We start from the raw sequence: 19,071 nt of genomic DNA, 5'->3' as shown, positions 1-19,071 counted from the left end.
TTGAGCATCTGACTTCGGCTCCAGTCATGATCTCACAGTTCGTGAGTTCAAGCCCCGTGTTGGGCTCTGTGCTGATGGCTCGGAGCCTGGAGCCTGCTTCAGATTCTGTGTCTGTCTCCCTCTCTCTGCCCCTTCCCTGCTCATGCTCTGTCTCTCAAAAATGAACAAACATTAAAAAAAATGTTTTTTTTTTTAAAAAAGATAAAGCTAAGGGTTCGGGCTAGTAGGAAAAAGTGGACGAGGGATACCTGTATGCTTTAGAGTTGAGGTGTCTTGTTCTAAATAAAACTTCAAAAGCATAAACCATAACATTAAAAAAAGGGGGGGGGGGGTAAGTTTGTATCAAAATTAAGGGCTTCTTTTCAACAAAAGCCCCATAAACAAGGTTAACGGTTCGACTCCCAAAATAGAAGACTTCTGATGTCCGAAACTGCTACGGAATTAACATCTGGACGATTAGGAGAAACTCTCACAAATCGAAAAGAAAAAGACAGCAAGGCTATACAAAGATGGGCAAAAGATACAAACAGGCAATTTACAGAAGCAGGAAATCTCCTAGATAACAAGATGATTTGCTCAAAGTTCCTAGTCCACCAGAAAAAATGCAGGAAATGGAAGAAATGCCCCAAACACTGCAGAATGCCTAGTGGGGGTAGGATCGAGGAATGGAAATAAATAACGATGCTAATAACACAAGAGAAAGGCCCTGCATGAGCCCACCGTGCCTGCTGGCCACGAACCATCGTGTCAGACTTGGCACAAGGATCTGAACCAGGACAAATAAGCAAATGGTTGTTGAACCAAAAGACAGATGGACGGACAGACGGAGAGGCGAGAGGCCGCACCTGTGGTGTCCACTTGGGGCAGGAGGCGTAGGAAGATGGGCCGGGCATAGGGCGCCAGCACCTTCTGCAGCTCTTGGTACAGCACATTGGGGCTCAGCTGGCCGTGGGGGTCCGCGATGGCCGCCATGCCTGCTTTGCCCTCTACTCCTGGAGATAGAGGTTTCACTGAGAACACCCCACCTTTTGTGCCGCCGCAGGACTGAATACACCCTCAGACAGAGGCCCCTGGTCTCTGATCTCTAGTCCCTTCCATCTGAGATAACGCTTGCTGAAGCAGCAATCATTATTCTTATTGAGCTTTGGCTGTACTCGCTGCAACTCTGAGACAGTCGCTTTCACGATCCCATGCACTGGATAAGGAAACCGAGGGGTTATCATCCAGGAGGGGTAACTCCAGCTCCAGTGCCCCGACGCAGGTTGCTATGTGCAGTTATCCAAGCTGAGCACTGCCCAAGAGCACCTGTACCTCCAAGCTCATGCAGGTTGGGCTCCTCAGGGGCTGCCATACCCTAGGACCACCCCCACAAACCCAGCTTGCCTGGCACAGCCACCCCGTACACAGCCACATCTGTCTGGCCCAGCAGGCGGCTGAGCACGCCCTCCACCTCAGTAGTGGAGACATTCTCCCCACGCCAGCGGAAGGTGTCCCCGCCACGGTCCCGGAAGTACATGTAGCCCAGCTCATCCATCACCAGCACGTCACCTGGCAGAGGGGAGGAGGAGAGGTAAGATGGTGGCCCGCCATCCCCACAGCCAGCCCCCAGGATCTTCGCACCTGAGAGGTAGGCGCTGTCGCCCTTGCGGAAGACACTGTGGGCGATCTTCTTGCTGGTGGCGCTCTCGCTGATGTAGCCATCGAAGCGACGCAGCGGGTCCTGCTGGTTGATCTGGCCCACGAGGAGGCCAGGCTCCCCTGGAGAGGAGGCCACCCTCAGGCTGCGCTGGGTGGGCAGGGGGCGGGGGCCCCGGTTCCCCAGGGGACTGGGCAGGGCCTGGCTCACCGGCCTGACACGGGATGCAGAGGCCCTGGGCATCCCGCAAGAGTTCCATGGTGTCCTCGTTGACCTTCACCAGCCGGATGGGGTACACATGGGGCAAGATACGGCTGTTAAAGCCACAGGAGCCGACCTGGGAGGGGGCGAGCCACGTCGGTGAGGAGCCCGTGGGGCATGGTGTCCCCCCAACTGACACCTTGCCTCTCCTGCCCCAGGGCCTGGAATTCGCACGCCGTGTCCCTGAACTCTGTGGCCTTGGGCGATCCGAAAAAGGGGGTATTAAGAGCAGTGCCGCCTTCCCAGGACTCATGCCCCTCCTCCCATCTCCCCGGCCTCCTTTGGCCATCATCTCGTGAGGAAACCTGCTGACTGGTCACCACTTCCTGGTCCCTAAAAACCCTCTATGCTGGCAGGAAGTGAATGCCTGGGGTAACCCCGGAGCCACGTGGGGACACTGGCAGAGCTTCTGCCCGCTCCCCGCTGCATGCCACCTTGCCTGGCTCAGTCCAGTGAGCACAAATCCCTGTCTAATGGGTCTGTGCTGCTGTGTGCTGTTGGGTACGTCTGTTACGGCAGCAAGTGGTGTTAATGCAGCCCAGAGTGTCTTCGACAGACATGCACAGTGGGGGCAGTGCCTTGTTCTCAGGTCCTGAGGACCCAAAACACAGACAGACAGGAAACAAATCACTGCCCCTCCGGTGTTTGCTTTATTATTATTCTCATTAGCTGTGCCTGGCTTAGGATGGGAGGAGTTCGATAAGGCAGCAGGGTCCTGCTAAGGCAGGATGGAAACATTAATTGCGAATCATAAAAGCAACCGCAGAGAGCTTGCAACCTGGGGGTGTCGCGGTGAGCTCGTGATTACGTTGGGTGATTAGAACAGGCCCAATGGGCTGCCGTCCCCATGTACAGAGGAGGAAGCCAAGGCCCAAGGAGTCTGAGTGACTTACCCAGTAGGAGGGGATGGGCACCCCAACCCTGGCCCCTGGATCCCCCAGAGTCCCGCTCTCCCCTGGCCACCTCCCCAGGTGCAAACAGAAAAGGTTGAGCCCCTTGCCCAAGGCACACATGGCCTCACCGAGGACTTGAATTCAGGGGCACCGTCAAGCCACTAACTGTGCATGCCGGAAGAGGGACCCCCCCCCCCCCCCCCCCCCCCCCGCGCGCCCTGGCAGTCCCAGGCGCCCCGCCCACCTCCCCAGCCCTGTGCCGCCTGGCCGGGCCCTCCCAGCAGATCAGGCTGCTCTGGGAGAACGCGGGGCCGGGGAGGCAGAGGTAGCAGCGATCCCAGAAGGTCAGAGCCTGCCCCGCGCTGCCCCACCGCCGCCCACCTTCCCGTCCACGTTGGCGATGCTGCAGTTACACTCGGTGGCTCCATAGAACTCGCCGATCTGGCGCACGCCGAAGCGCTCGGTGAACTCCTCCCAGATGGCGGGCCTCAGCCCGTTGCCCACGGCCAGGCGCACGCGGTGCCGCCCCTCGGCCTCGCGCACCGGCTGCTTCAGCAGGTAGCGGCAGATCTCCCCGATGTACTGGACCACCTGGGGGCGGGAGAGGAGGGGAAGCGAGGGTTGGGCGGCCACGCTGGGCCCCAGCCCCCGAGCTACCCCTCCAACCTGGGCGCTAGGAACAAAGCGCTCTTAAAGGGCGACGGTAACAAAACAGCCCAGGCCGTTTACGCCTGCCCCTCGCCCGAATCCACGCCAGGGGCAGGAGCCGAGAGGATGCGGTCAGCGTCCCCCATGCCCCCCCCCCCCCCCCCCCCCCCGCGCTCCGTCCATCCCCACCCTGCCTCTCTGACCCGAACCTCAGCGCCCCGCCCCCCCTCCGCAGGGCTCCTTCCCTCCTCGTCTCAAGGGTCCACCCCCGGGGGGGGGGGGGGTGAGTCATCTCCCAGATACCCCAGGTGCCTTCAAGTCCTTATCTGAGGTTTGACCTCCTAAGGATTACCCAATTTTACTAGGGGTCACAGACAGTAAGTAACCGGACCAAAGCTGGTAAGTGATAGTGCTTGATTTGAATCTGGGCATCGCGGCCGGAGTGTGAACGAAACAGTTACGCGCTCAGGATGAAGCGCCAAGTTGATCATTACAGCTCCAAAGTGTTCACAGCGTCCCCTCACCAACAGGATAAAGTCCAAATTTCTGCCAGTGGTCAATTCCCTTCGCCGCCCCCCCCGGCCCCCACTGCCTCCCCTCCTTCCCTTTCCCACCAACACCCTGTGCCACACAGGGCTTCTCCTCAGGGCCTTTGCACATGCTGTGCCCGCTGCCTGGAGCGAAAATCCTTCCCCAGGGATGCATCTGGGTCCCCAGGGTTTGGGCCAAATATCACTGCCCAAATGATGACATAAACACATGTGCTGAGTATTCTACCGCCAAACACAGAGCTCATCCGTTTAATTCTCCCAACACTCCACGCGGGACAGGAAGGCATGAGATTCACAGAGGGAAACGGCCTGTCCAAGATCATCAGCTGCTGGACACGAGGCAAGCCCAGGATGGGGCAAGGTCAGAGCCTGAAGGTGGGGAGTTCTCTCCCTCGGTCCCTAGGCTCAGGTCAGTGCTTTTGCCGGGGGGCCCAGCCCACGCCAACCTAAGACACAGCGGGGCCAACCAGCCCAGTCCGTCCCCAGCTAGTAATTGGTTCAAGGGTGAGCACATGACCAGAATTAGGCCAATGAGAATCAGCCCCAGACTGTTGCTACCTGAGCTGCTGAAAACCTGCCGGAAGGAACAGGGCTAAGAAGGAAGCTGCACACCTAGGAAGGAGAAAAACAAGAAATGGACAGAGACAGAGCACCTCCTGGATCAGGTCGTGCCTGAAGCTGTCCAGCTCTCAGCTGTCCTCTTCAGGCCAGGGGAGGGACAACCCAGCCACGACTGAGGCAGCGGAGGGAGACAATGACACCATCCCCCCAACCCCCAACCATGGCCCTGAGTCTGTGTCACGCTGAAAGCCAACAGCTGATCTTTACCTCTGCCTGGACCCCGGGACAGACCCAGGGCTGAAGGGAAGACAACTCAGGTCAGCTCAGAGAGGCAGACATCAGATGGCCTATGCCAATACCTCCAGCCTGCACGGTGGCACCTAGATAGAGGCTGGGAGCAGATCATCGACCAGGGACCCTGCTACAACTCCCCCCGCGTCAGGGTGCCCACTCACCCCAGTGGGCAGGGAGAGACACAGGCACCACACATTCAGCCCCCCCCCCCAGGGATGAGGAGGGGTGGAGTCACCTGTCCCCTGCCTGTCTGTTGCTACACAGCAAAGAAAGTGGGGTTCTAATATTTATTTATTTTTGAGACGGAGACAGAGACAGAGCATGAGCAGGGGAGGGGCAGAGACAGAGGGAGACACAGAATCCGAAGCAGGCTCCAGGCTCCGAGCTGTCAGTGCAGAGCCCGACGCGAGGCTCGAACCCACGAACAGGGAGATCATGACCCGAGCCGAAATCAAATGCTTAACCAGCTGAGCCACCCAGGAGCCCCGGAAGTGGGGCTCTAAATGACAGCCCGCTGCCTCCCCTGAGGACGGATGGACTGTTGTTTGGTCCTGGGGCCACCGCTGCAAGTAAACAGCAGCCAAGCAGTTTCCCTGTCCAACAGCCAAGGGATGGGATTTCCGAACCCAAATGCATGCACTGGTTTTGTCAATGTCCTTGTTAAACTTGACCTCTGAGGATTCCGTCCTCTATTCCTTAAAGAGCCCCTCAGTGTTTAGCACAGACGTTCTTTTAGACACAGAAATTCCCCTTCTTAGAAACAGACTACCAAGGGTCCAGAGACGGTGAATGATGCCCGATGCAGCACGGCATGTCAAGGACAAAGAGGGTGACCACCTGACACCACGGGCCTCCCAGTGGGAGGGCACAGCACCACCGACAAGGAATCCTTGCCAAAAAAGTTGAACTTGAAGCTGATCAAGTATCTAGACCAGGGGTTCTCAACCACAGGCAATTCTGTCCCCCCAGAACACTTGGCAACATCTGGATGCATTTTGAACGGTCACGACTGGGGCGGGGGGGGATGCGTCGGATGCTCTTGGCCTCTAGTGATGTCAGGTCAGGAATGCCTGTCAATATCCTGCAGTGCACAGGATGGCCCCCAGAGCAGAGATTGATCCAGCCCCAAATATCCCAAGCATCATGGTGGAGAAACACTGTGCTAGACCCAACAACTCCCAATGGACAGGAAATGCCAGGGACAGAGGAACACGTTAAGAGACACTGTCTCCAGATCGGGAAAACACTACAGGACAAGCAACTTCCTTTCTTCAGTAAATACACACAAGATGGGGGAAAAAAAAGAAACAAGAGGTTCCTACAGATGAACGGATTCCCATGAGACCCATCGATGGTCGAAATCCGTGGGTCTCCTCTAAAACGGATTTTGTCCGCATTCTAGAAACAGGGGAAAGACCACCTTTTTGACAAGGCGAGTCCCTGGGGATTGAACCGCTGCCCGGATTCCTGATGACACTGTGGGGGTCACTGTCACTTTTTGGCTGTGATGGAGGTGCTGAGCTTACAGGTTTTTTTTTCTTTTCTTGTTGCATTCACATATACCTAAAATTGACCATCTGAAGCACTTTTAAGTGCACAGCTCGGTAGTATTAAGTACATTCACACTGGGAGCCAGCCATCACCATCCACCGGAACTCCTTTCCTCTTGGAGAACTGAGACTCTGTCCCCACTGGACGCTGGGTCCCCACCCCCTCCCCCTCCGGCAGCCCCGTTGGCTTCCATGTTTCAGCCCTTGTAAATAGTGCTGCTGTGAACCTTTGTGTGCAAATATCTCTTGGAGACCCTGCTTTCATGTCTTTTGTTCTAGAAACAGCCCTCACCAGACACAAAAAGCCACACAGAATCTGATCCCACTTACAAGAAAGGTCTAGGACAGGCAAATCCATAAAGATAGAGAGCAAATTAGTGGCTACTCCAGGCACGGGGCGAGGGGGGGCGGGCGGGGGGGGGGCGGGGGGCGGGGAACGGGGCTGGGGAGTGACTGCTGATACCGGGTTTTCCTTCGGGCGTGATGGAAATGTTCTGGAATTAGAGGTGATGGTTACACAACATGGTGAATGTACTAAGGGTCACTAACTGTCCGCTTTAAAAATGGTTTACTTTGGGGTGCCTGGGTGGCTCAGTGGGTTGGACGTCCGACTTCGGCTCAGGTCATGATATCACGGCTCGTGAGTTCGAGCCCCGCGTCGGGCTCTGTACTGACAGCTCAGAGCCTGGAGCCTGTTTCAAATTCTGTGTCTCCCTCTTTCTCTGACCCTCCCCTGTTCATGCTCTGTCTCTCCCTGTCTCAAAAATGAATAAATGTTAAAAAAAATTTTTTAAAAGGTTTATTTCATACGAATTTTGCCTCAAAAGCAAAACAGTCCTCATCTTTCAGAGGTTTTCCAGAAACATCGATGTAGGAAACACACTGCTCTCTGGGGGTTGTTTCACAATGATGCTGAAGGAGGGATGTGGGTGGGGCTAGAGGGGGCAGGATGGGGTGTTTGAAGGCCCCTGGGGCCAGTGACAGGTGCAAAAGAGAAAATCCTCCTTAGTGAAATCAGGTACTGATGTAGGTCTTTCCCCAAAGCAAAGCACTGTCACTGGAACTTTCAGAAAGCGGTGGGGGGTGATCTGTATTCACAACTCTCAATAATCAAGTGGATCAAACAGACCGCTTGCACTTCAAGACTTGGTTTAACAACGTTCCTCAAGGGCCGCCCGCAAGGAAAAACGGAAAATCCTCAAAAGGAGAGCAAATCGGTCATTGCCCCCCAAAGACCCCCAAGATGCCAACCCAGAGCCCCCACCCTGCCTAGCTGTGTGACCTGGGCAGCTGGCCTAACCTCTCTGGGCCCCACCCATCCAAGGTGAGGTGGGCACCTGCCAACTTGCCAGTCCCTGGACACATCCCATTCTCTCCTCTCCTCACCCCTTCTTCCTGGAGGCAGGTTGATAGCACCTGTATTTCTATTTTCATCAGGACACTGAAATCCGCAGCCTGGTTTCCTCTCAACGTGGAGGGGGAGAAGAGAGGAAGGACCGGGTCCTAGCGCCCCCCCCCCTCATTTTCTACAGGACTGTGGATGTCCTCACCCCACCTGAGCCCCACACCTTGTGGCCTTAACCAGCGCAGGGCGGTGACTGCACCCACAGGCCTCATTTCCTGCAGCCACCAGCAGGGAAGGCTGCTGGGGCCCAGGGCAGCGCGTTAGACAACTCAGGCAGCCTGGCCCCAATTCCAGATGCGTTACAGGCCTCAATTTCCCCACCTGCACAATGGCCTCTGCGATGCCTCTGCCCACTCTCAAGCAGTCCTAAGATTCCATGGAGTTTGCATGTCGAAGTAAAGGTTAGCCCGGGGCTGACACGGAGCACGTGCTCAAGAAGCACGGGCCACCTTCCTGTCCCCCTCCGGGGCCCTGGAGAACAGGGGGTCGGGGGAGTGGCTGCCCCACAGCGGAGGGCCTGCAGGTAGAGGGCGGGGCAGCGCGCGGGAGGGGCGGGGCCTGACCGTGCAGTTGTACTTGACGCAGTCATCCCAGAAGCGGCTGGCTGAGAACTTCTTGCGGAGGACCACCGTCAGCCCGTAGAGGAGACACTGCCCCACGCCCATGATGTTGCCTGCAGAGGGCGGGCTCGGTGAGGGGTCCCCAGTCCCTGCCCCACCCCCGCCCGGCCTGCCCACAGTACCTGCCGTGTGGTACAGGGGCAGGCAGTCATAGAGCACGTCTGCCACCTGCATGCTGTAGGCGTAGTGGCCGAAGGCTGCGATGCGGTAGTACCTGCGGGGGGTGGGGGCAGGGAGTGCAGGGGCTGGGGCTTATGTCCTCCAAGGTATGGGAGTGGGGGGAATCTGTGGCGGGGGAGGGGGCACAGCAGGGACCCAGGCAGAGCCAGCCCAGCTCACAGCGGGGGGCGGGCGGGAGCCGAACCTGCAGCCCCCTAATTGCCTTGCCGGTGGGGCTAGGTGCCGGGAGGAATACAAGAGAGCAGGGACACGGAGAGGGGCTGAAGGCAACAGCCAGAGAGGTGTGGGGAGGTGACACACGAGCTGAGATCTGGTGAGAAAGGGCTATGGGGGCTGAGCTAAAGAGCGCCCTGGTGGAGAGCGCAGCCTGTGCAAAGGCCCGGAGGGCAGAAGGGCCCTGGCTGAGTTGAGGAAGTGTAACCAGCTGAGAGGGCTCGAGCGAGGGGTGGAGAGGAGGAAAATGAGAATTGGCAGGGGGTGCGAACGCGGGCGTGTATTTTACTCTGAGGGCCAAGGCAGGTACAGGGAAGTCCGGCACGGGGGGCGGTCTGGTTTAGGATTTGAGACCCTCCCGCGGACGGAGCGGCACTGTCCTGAGATGGGCCGTGGGTCTTCCGCGGGGTGAAGACAGAAATGTCCCCAAGATCCCAACAAGAGCGGAGGGAAGGGGTCGGCCGTACAGGCGACCGGGAGTCACTCTCCAAAGCTGGGGTGATGCCCACGGGCCCCCCTCACCTGCTGTGCACTACAATGGCGGCCTTGGGCAGCCCCGTGGTCCCCGACGTGTAGATGTAGAAGAGTCGATCTGCAGGAGACGCATGTGTTGGGGTCCGAGGATGAGGGGGTGGGGGGCGGGGGGCACTGGCAGCGGAAGGAAGGCGGGTGTCCCGGGCCAGCCTCACCATCCATTCCCTTGTCAGGGGGCTGTGCCAGGGGGGCGGTGGAGGCCTCCTTCAGCAACGGGTCCAGGAGTCGGGCGTCCGGCAGGATGCCCTCAGGCCCCAGTTCTCCAGAGCAGAACTTGAGCAGACTCTTCCCCAGCTGTCCGCTCACCTCGGCCACCGCTGTAGCCCAGAGCAGACGTCACGGTCAAGGGCGGCCTGGGATGTACCACGCCATCTCGCCGCCCCCGCCCCCCGGAAGGCCCCAGGCACCCCCCCCCAGGATGCCAGCTGCGCCCGGCCTCACCTGCTGCCAGCTCCCCTCCGAAGATGAGGGCCTTGGCACCCGAGGTGCCCAGGCAGAAGGCCAGGGGCTCCCGCCGCAGGTTCACATTGAGCAGCGCGGCTTCCACGCCCGCCTTGGCCAGGCCCAGCCACAGCCCCACGAACTCGGGCCGGCCCTCCAGGAGGATGGCCACCACGTCACCTGGAGTGAAGCCCAGCCGGCAGAAGAGGTTGGCCACCGCATTGGAGTAGGCGTCCAGCTGCGCAAAGGTCCAGCACACGCCGCTGCCCGCGTCCACCAGCGCCAGGCGGTCAGGCTGCCTCTGTGCCACCACCTGGAAGATCCGTGGGATGGTGTGGCGGGCACGCTGGTGCCGCCGCAGCTCCAGGCGCACGCGGATCAGCACAGAGAGGCCGCTGGGAGGGGGAAGGGAGGAGACGGCGTCACTGGGTGCCCCGCCCGGCCTCCAGGAGACCTCTCCAAGCCTCAGCATCTCCATCTGGAGAAAGCAGAGGGGAAGGTCCCTGCACCTCCGAGGACGGCGAGGCTTCGATAAGGACGCTTTGGTTGCTGGGTCTCTCGGGGGACTGAGAGCGTGAGGAGGGCTGTTGACCAAGCAACGCGCAAGTACCACAGATCATCCTTGTTTCTCTCTTCTGGGACGTCCAGAGCCTCCCGCGGTCCCCAGGAGCACCTGCAGCCTGGACTCCTCATGCTCCTCCCACCCGAGCCTGGGGTCCCCATCATCTCCTCCAGGAAGCCTTCTGGGGCTCGGCCCCTGCCCCGCGCCCACTGCTCCCCCATCAAAGCGTACAGTCCCCCAAACGGGGCCAGGCTGGGGCAGACACCGGCTGGGCTCAGGGAATGCTCTCTTGTTCACCTTGGGAAACCTCCCCATCCTCTGTGCTCCCCCACCAAAGCCCCTGTGCGGAGCCACTCGGTCATGGGTCTGTTCCCCCCGCCCCTGGGTCGTGAGCCCCCTGGGGAAGTCACATCTGCACCGGCCGCATGCCCGGTACGTACTAGGTCCATACACAAAGAGGCCGGACTGTGTTCGTGTCTCCCAACCTGGAACTCGAGGTAGCGGCCAACACAGAGGCAGATTCTTCCACTCACCTCCCAAATGATGAGCACCTACTGGGTGCCAGGTCCACGATGGGCGAGACAGACCCAGCGATAACCCAGACCTAACCCTTCTCCCCCTCCATCTTCCTTCGGCTCCTTCCCCTTTTCCTACCCCTTGCTCACTCACTCCAGCCACAGGGCCCTTCTTGCTGTTTCCCGGAAGACACCACCTGGCATGCTCCCACCCCAGGGCCTTTGCATGCGCTATGCCCCCTGCCTGGACCACTCTTCTGCCAACATCCACGCGGCTCCTCCCCCACTTCCCTTAGGTCGTGGCTCAAATGACACCCGTCTGTTACTGACCCCCCCCCCCCCCCCCCCCCCCCCCCCCCCCCCCCCCCCCCCCCCCCCCCCCCCCCCCCCCCCCCCCCCCCCCCCCCCCCCCCCCCCCCCCCCCCCCCCGTCTCCCCCTCTCTGGTCCCTGCTTTGTTGCCCTTATCAACACAGCACTTATATTGTCAAATGCCAGACCTACCATCTTGCCCCTGGGCTATCTCTTTCTGCTCTAGGTGACAGGAACTTCTGTCTGTTTTGCTCTAGGGCCTGGAGAGACAGCAGCGGAGACAGATCAAGGCCCCGCCCCACTCTCCTGGAGCGCAGTGAGCCTGCCACAAGCAATCCCACAGGACAGTCTTGGAGGGAGAGAGAGGCGTCTGGAGCTCCCGGGCCGGGCCTGAACCCCACAGCCCACGAGAGCAGCCAGCCTGAGCCTGGCAAGATCTTCGGTGAGAGGAGAGGCCGCCACACGTGAGCACGGTCTCAGGGCAAGGCCACACTGAGAAGAGGCGCAGGCATAGGGACAGCTGTGAGGAGGCTGCTCCCCAACCGGTTCCCTCTGGGTGCCCGCCCTGTTACTCTCAGGGTGACGACGGCCTCCATGTAGATGAACACCCTTAATCGGAGAGCCCTGCTCATCGAAGCCCCTGTTCCCGCCGCAGGTTAACATCGAGCAGTGTGGCTTCCACACCCGCCTTGGCCAGGCCCAGCCACAGCCCCGCGAACTCAGGCCGGCACTCCAGGAGGATGGCCACCACGTCACCAGGGGAGGTAACCAGGGGAAGCGACACCTGCATCTGATCAGGAGCCTGGCACATAGTAGGTGCTCAGTAAACAGAGGGTGAAGGACTGCTTTCAAGCCCCTGACCCTGGAGGCCAGCATCCCGCCCCTCCCTGGTGACCAGTGCAGAGGCCCAGATTTCTTCAGGGCCCCAGACCTGAGCACCTACTTTGCACAGGCGAAGCTGATCGGGATCAGGTGTGAGAAGTCAGATCGGTGGAGGAAGGGGACGGGGGCTGGGGTGGCCAGGGATACTGATGGCAAAGGGGCAGGAGTCATCTTGTGGGGAGATGGGAACGTTCTCCAGGGCCTTTGCCCGTGCGGTTCCCACTGTTGAAACGTTCTGCCCCAGAGGCCCCCCCCCCCCATCAGGGTGCCTACACATCCTTTACCTCTCAGCTCCAATGTCCCCTGCCTGGAGAGGTCTCCCCAGCCCTGCCCAGCGTGGATCACTCTATGGCTGTTTGAAAACACGCTTGCAAATTCTTTGACAGTCGTCCCTTCAAAAGGCAGGTCAGGTCCTCTTTTCCCCACCCCTCAGGAGTGGGCAGACTCAGGGACTCGCTTCTAATGAAGAGAATGGGGCAATAGTCATGCTGTATGATTTCCGACACTGGGGCTCAGAGACAGCACCTCTCCTCCAGGCACGCAGATGTTCTCACACTCTTTCTGGACACTGGACCTCGGAACCCAGCGCTGAGTTGTAAGGATAGGAAGCCAAGACCACATGGAGAGGCCACGTATAGGGGTTCTAACAACATGTCTGAGTGAACAGAGCTTTGGGTAATTCTGGCCCCGGATCCTGAATCTTCCACCTGAGGCTCCAGACACAGCAGAGCATATAAGATGGTGACATCTTGGCGACATCTGAATTCCTGACCCACAGAAGTCACAGGAAAGGATACTGATCATTGTCTTAAGCCTCTAGGTTCTGGGGTAATTTGTTACACAGCCATGGAACTGACGGGTAACTGATACACTCCCAGGCCCTGTTTCACTCCTCCGGAGCCGGTCACCACACTCTAAACCCGTCATCTTCCTTTACCGATTTCCTGAACTTTTTGTTAATTTCTACGAGAGCGAGCACCCAGTTTGTCTGTCTGTTGTGTCCAGGGATACGGTTCCGGGACGAAGCACAGGACCTGGAACGTAAGGACGATGCTGGTATATCCTGTGGGCGGACTCAAATGCAGCCCCGCCTCTTTTGCCTGCGCACAACTGTACTTGTTTGAAGAGCGTCCCCCCAAATTCGTGTCCACCGGAAACCTCAGACCGTGACCTTCTTTGGAAGTAGGGTGTTTGCAGATGTAATTAAGGGAAGTATGAGATGAGGTCATCCTGGCTCCTCAGTGGGACCTAAATCTAATGACAGGTGTCTTTTTTTTAATGCCTAAAAACAACTTTTTTTTAATGTTTATTTACTTTTTGAGAGAGGCAGAGACAGAGCGTGAGTGGGGGAGGGGCAGAGAGAGAGGGAGAGGGAGAAACAGGATCCCACGCAGGCTCTAGGCTCTGAGCTATCAGCACAGAGCCCGAGATCGTGACCTGAGCTGAAGCCAGACGCTCAACCGACTGAGCCACCCAGGCGCCCCCAGGTGTCTTTTTAAGAGAGAACACACAAACACAGGGGAGGAGACATGGGGAGACAGAGGCAGAGACTGGAGTGACCTGGTCACAAGTCGTGCGATACCCGGAGCCCTCAGAAGCGCAGCCCAGAGGGAGGAAAAAGCGGCCTGGAGTTCATGGCCTTAGTTCAAATCCTGTTCCACCGCCCACCAGTGGGGCCTGGGCGGACTGCAGGCCTCAGTTTCCTTACTTGGAATATCAGGAGACTGAACCCCACAACCTCCAAGGTGTTCTCCATCCAGCTCAACAAAGTGCCAGTCCTGCCACTGCCTTATTTACAAGCAGGAAGTGGGGCCCAGAGCAGCAATTCTCAGCCTATTGGGTGTGAAGTGTGTTAAGTGCCCAACCAAGAAGAAGGGCTGAACCAGAAGGGATCCATTGTTACTCTGCCCAGAGAGATCCCGCCTCTGGGCTTTGTAAGTATTCTTCTACCTGAGTGCTCTTCCTTTCCTCAGGTCATGGCAAGGGTGGCCCCTCTCATCTGCCCACTTGTGCAGGGTGCCCTAACCACCCTGGTTCAAGGAGTCCCTCGCTATCCCCGCCTCGCCCCTACATGTTCGATCCTTCTGGTCACTGTCTGATGTTTTATCATTTCCTTCTCGGTTATTCTTTTCCCTCACTAGGCTGTGGGCTCCAGAGGACGGGAGAAGTATCTGACACATTCACAGCAGGTCACAGTGAACATGGCTTGGGGGGACGACACACTCACAGCAGGTCACAGTGAACATGGCGTCCCCCCAAGCCCAGATGGGGTGTGGCTCCCAGGAGGTCCTTGGGGATGGATGGAACAAATGACAGTGGCCAGAATCTGACCATCTCACCAGCCCGGCCTGGCCCCCACCAGCACACAACGGGACCCGTGCCCTAGTCAGCTCTTCGTGGTTTCCTGGGTCTGCTCTGGGCCAGGCCCCACTCCCTGCATAATGGGGTGAATGGTGGTCCTCAAAAGATAGACCCAATTCCTGGCCCCCAGAACTTGTGAACGTGACCACATGTGGAAAAAGGCTCTTTGCAGGGTCTTTGTGCAGGATACTCCTCTGCTCAGTGTTCACAGCCCTGGAAATCTGGCTCTGTCTGCTGACCTCCTTGGCTCCTTGAACTCCAACATTGCCCAGCCCATACACCTCCCTGCAACACATCAGCCCCTTTCCCACAATCCCTGCACCATGGGACATGGCAGTCCCATGTTCCCTTTCCTCTACCCAGAGAAGCTGTCACTGGCATGTGATGGCTGGAACCACAGCAGGCAGCATGAGGGTATGAGGGTACCCAGCTGGAGATGCCAAGCCTTTGCAGCAAGGATGGCACAGCATAAAGACCGAAGGAACCTGGGTCAATGACAACATGCTGCACTGGGAACTGACCAACCTGAAGCCATCTCATGTCAAAACTCCATGTTACATGTGGTTGTAACTGTTCTTTACTGCCAATGCCACTCCTAGTTGAGATTCACGCTACTCACAGCCAAAAACCTCCTTCGAGAGTTTAGCTCCCTGGAGGGGCTGATCCACTCGCGCACCATCCCTCCACGGAGCACCACCACGTGCTGGACATCACGACAGGGACAGGGACACCCAGGTGACTAAAGTGGGCGTGATCCCTGTCCAAATGGGGTTTACAATCTAAGGAGGGGAAGGGAACTCATAACCGAGGAAAAAGCGAAGAAAACCGATGATAGTTTGTTTTTACTGTTTTATTACTTATTTTTGAAAGAGAGCAGGGGGAGGGGCAGAGAGAGAGGATCCCAAGCAGACTTCGCGCTGTCAGCACAGAGCCCGACGTGGGGCTCAAACTCGCGAACCGTGAGATTATGACCGGAGCGGAAATCAAGAGTGGACACTCAACCAACTGAGCCTCCCAGGTGCCCCAATCCAATGATAGTTTTATGCTAAGTTTCCTAAAAAGGAAACAGGGTGATGTGATCAAAAGCTTTATCCACAGGAAGGGCGGGGGAAGTGGGGGGAGACCACTTTGAGGAAGCGACATTTGTGCTACATTTTAAAGAATGGGAAGGAGGGGCGCCTGGATGACTCACTCAGTTGGGCTCTTGGTTTTGGCTCAGGTCATGATCTCACCGTTCGTGGGTTCTAGCCCCGTGTCAGGCTCTGCGCTGACGTCGCGAAGATTGCTTGGGATTCTCTCTCTCTGCCCTTCCCCTGGGTGCTCTCTCTTTCAAAATAAATAAATAAACTTTAAACAATTAAAAAATGATAAAAATAAAGAACGGGAAGGAGCCAGCAGTGGGTAAAGCGCGGCCGGTAAGGGGAAAGCGTTCCAGGTGGAGGGTACCGTGAGTGCAAAGGCCTAGAGGTGGGAAGGACAAGGCCAGCAGGCTAGAGAGGAGTGAGCAAAGCAGAGAGTGGGAGGAGACTGCACGGCAACAGGACTTTCTCCATGGTTCTGGATCGTTCCACTAATTAGAGGATTGATCGTGGCAGGTTAAAGTCACCTGGGGGAAATGATACTGTTATTCATTTGTAGCTTCCAATGAGCAGAAGACGGAAAAGAGCCCAAACGACCTGTAGTCTAGGAGGGGTTCGATGCCCGATGGCAGATCCTTACAACGGAAGGCTGTGGGGCCCCGACGCATGTGGATGAGGAAGGAGCCACAAGGTGAGAAAAGTCATGGGTGACTTCATGCAAAGGCAGCAGGCAAATCAAACACCCAGACACTGACTGATCATTGAATTTCCCTGTTTCCCCCCAAAATAGCCAGTAAAGGGATTTTTTCTTTTCATTAATTTTTTGAGAGAGAGAGAGGGCACAAGGGAGCGAGGGACAGACAGAGAGAGAGGGAGAGTCCCATGAGGGGTAGAGAGAGGGGGAGACAGGGGGAGAGAGAGGGAGAGGGAAGCGGGGCTCAAACTCAAACCGTGAGATCATGACCTGAGCCAAAGTCAGATGCCTAACCGACTGAGCCAACCGGGTGCCCCAGTCAAGGGATTTTTTAAAAGTGTGAACACAAAGACTAGGAAAATGGGAAAGGCGGGGGTCCTTGGAGGTGGGAGAAAGCCGAATCCTGGACTCCAGCACGAAATGGGTAGAAATCTGTCTGGGAAGCAAGCCCTACATAAAATCAGTTACAGGGATGTAACGTACCACAGGGGGACTGTAGTCAATAAGACAGATCTTCCTGGACTTACAGTGGGGTTACACCCCAAAAAAGGCAACGTAAGTTGAAAATACCGTAAGTCAAAAATGCATTTAATACATCTAACCTAACAAACATTATAGCTGAGCCTGGCCTACCTTAAACGTGCTCAAAACACTGACATTAGCTCACAGTTGGGCCAAATAATCGAACACAAATTCTATTTTCTTAAAAAAAATTTTTCTGATGTTATTTATTTTTGAAGGAGAGAGACACACGAGGGAGGGAGGGGCAGAGGGAGAGAGGGAGGCACAGAATCCGAAGCAGGCTCCGGGCTCCGAGCTGTCAGCACAGAGCCCGACACGGGGCTCAAACTCACGAACCGCGAGATCATGACCTGAGCCGAAGTTGGACGCTTACCCAACTGAGCCACCCAGGAGCCCCTACAAAGCCTATGTAATAAAGTGTTGAATATCTCACATAATTAACTGAATACCGTACTGAAAGCGAAAAACAGAAGGGCCGAATGGGTACAGAATGCCTGTACGGGTCGTTTACCCTCGTGATCGTGCGGCTGACTGGGAGCGGCGGCTCACTGCTGGTGGCCAGATCAGGACAGAGTCTCATACTGCCTGTCAGGAGTCTGGGAAAAAGATCCAAATTCCACATTCAAAGTACAGCTTCTACCGAATGCACATCACGTTTGCATCATCGTTAAGTCAAAAAATTGTAAGTCAAACCACTGGAAGCCAGGGAGTGTCTGTACCGTATTCCATGATGAGCCCCCAACCTTCGTCTCCTCTGCATGGTTTCCCGCAAAACACCCTTGGCCGGGTGACCCCATCATGAAGCTCACAGTTGAAAAGACACCCCCCCCCCCATATGCCCATGCCGAGAGCTTCTAACCAGATTTACAACCAAGGATTATCGGACCCCTGGGGATTTCCTCTACTAGGGATGACGGAAACTAAAGGAAACAAAGGGGCTCCTGAGTGGCTCAGTTGGTTGAGCGACTGACTTTGGCTCAGGCCACGATCTCATGGTTCATGGGTTCGAGCCCCACGTCGGGCTCTGTGCTGACAGCTCAGAGCCTGGAGCCTGCTTCGGATTCTGTGCCTCCCTCCTCTCTCTGCCCCTCCCCTGCTTGTGCTCCGTCTCTCTCTCGAAAATAAACAAATAAATGTTAAAAAGATTTCAATAAAATAAAATAAACAAAAAAGAAAAGTTTTGACGAAATAGAGATTGTGCAAAGAGAAAACAAAACTAATAAAGTCAATGATATTCTCGGAGATGTAAGAAAACATCCATGCACGAAACAAGAATGAGATGCTACTTAAAAAGCTTTCAGGGGCACCTGGGTGGCTCAGTCGGTTAAGTGTCCGACTTCGGCTCAGTTCATGATCTCGCGGTCTGTGAGTTCGAGCCCCGCGTCGGGCTCTGTGCTGACAGCTCAGAGCCTGGAGCCTATTTCAGATTCTGTGTCTCCCCTCTCTCTACCTGTCCCCTGTTCACGCTCTGTGTCTCTCTGTCTCTCAATAATAAATAAACATTAAAAAAATTATTTAAAAAAAGGCTTTAGGGAATGAAAAAAAATCCTGGAAAATTACAGTGTGAGGGCACCACAGAATGCACAGCACACAGAGTAAACCCTAAGGGGAAAAAAGAGCTTTAGTTAATAAAAACGTTATCAAAAGTTTTCTATAGTTTTCAGAGTATACATTTTTCATCTCTGCTCAGGTTTATTCCTAGCTATTTTATGGGTTTTGGTGCAATTGTAAAGGGGACCAGTTCCTTGATTTCTCTTTGTGCTGCTTCATTTTGGGTGTCTAGAAAGGCAACGGATTTCTGTGCACTGATTTATATCCTGTGACTTTGCAAATTCATGTGTCAGTTCTAGCAGTGTTTTGGTGGAGTCTTTGGGTTTTCCCCATAGAGTACTCCTTGCTGATTTGGATACATTTTATTTCTTTGTGTTGTCTGACTGCTGAAGCTAGGGCTTCCAACACTATGTTGAATAACACTGGGGAGAGTGGACCCCTTTGTCGTGTTCCTGACCTTAGGCGGAAAGCTCTCAGTTTTTTGCCATCGAGCATGATATTAGCTGTGAGTCTTTCATATATGGCCTTTAATAATCTTGAGGTATGATCCTTCTATCCCTACTTTCTTGAGGGTGTTTTATCAAGAAAGGATGCTGTATTTTGTCAAATGCTTTCTCTGCATCTATAGAGAGGATCATATGGTTCTTATCTTCTCTTTTACTAATGTGATGTATCACATTGATTGATTTGCAGATATTGAACCACCCTTGCAGCCCAGGAATAAATCCCACTTGATCATGGTGAATAATTCTTTCAATGTACTTTTGGATCCGGTTGGCTAGTATCTTGTTGAGAATACACTGAAAAC

General features: G+C 55.9%; 1 protein-coding gene across 4 annotated transcripts in view; it reads right to left on the bottom strand.

The window, feature by feature from the left end:
* Positions 1-19,071, bottom strand: part of SLC27A1 (solute carrier family 27 member 1) — a 32,913-nt gene that overhangs the window by 2,103 nt on the left and 11,739 nt on the right. Inside the window, exons 2-11 of one of the 4 annotated variants that reach the window (XM_043586961.1) lie at positions 9,788-10,182; positions 9,502-9,663; positions 9,335-9,404; positions 8,542-8,633; positions 8,363-8,472; positions 3,172-3,381; positions 1,847-1,973; positions 1,621-1,758; positions 1,384-1,548; positions 846-992 (exon numbers count right to left, since the gene is read on the bottom strand). In XM_043586961.1, coding sequence (XP_043442896.1) covers positions 846-992; positions 1,384-1,548; positions 1,621-1,758; positions 1,847-1,973; positions 3,172-3,381; positions 8,363-8,472; positions 8,542-8,633; positions 9,335-9,404; positions 9,502-9,663; positions 9,788-10,182 — 1,616 coding nt within the window. Of the gene's footprint in view, positions 1-845; positions 993-1,383; positions 1,759-1,846; positions 1,974-3,171; positions 3,382-8,362; positions 8,473-8,541; positions 8,634-9,334; positions 9,405-9,501; positions 9,664-9,787; positions 10,183-19,071 lie in introns of all 4 variants that reach the window. The other 3 variants (XM_043586960.1, XM_043586962.1, XM_043586963.1) reach the window with 3 other exon arrangements.

This window comes from Prionailurus bengalensis, chromosome A2 (genome assembly GCF_016509475.1).
Source record: "Prionailurus bengalensis isolate Pbe53 chromosome A2, Fcat_Pben_1.1_paternal_pri, whole genome shotgun sequence".
Lineage (NCBI taxonomy): Eukaryota > Metazoa > Chordata > Mammalia > Carnivora > Felidae > Prionailurus > Prionailurus bengalensis.
This window is presented reverse-complemented; position numbering and strand designations above follow the sequence as displayed.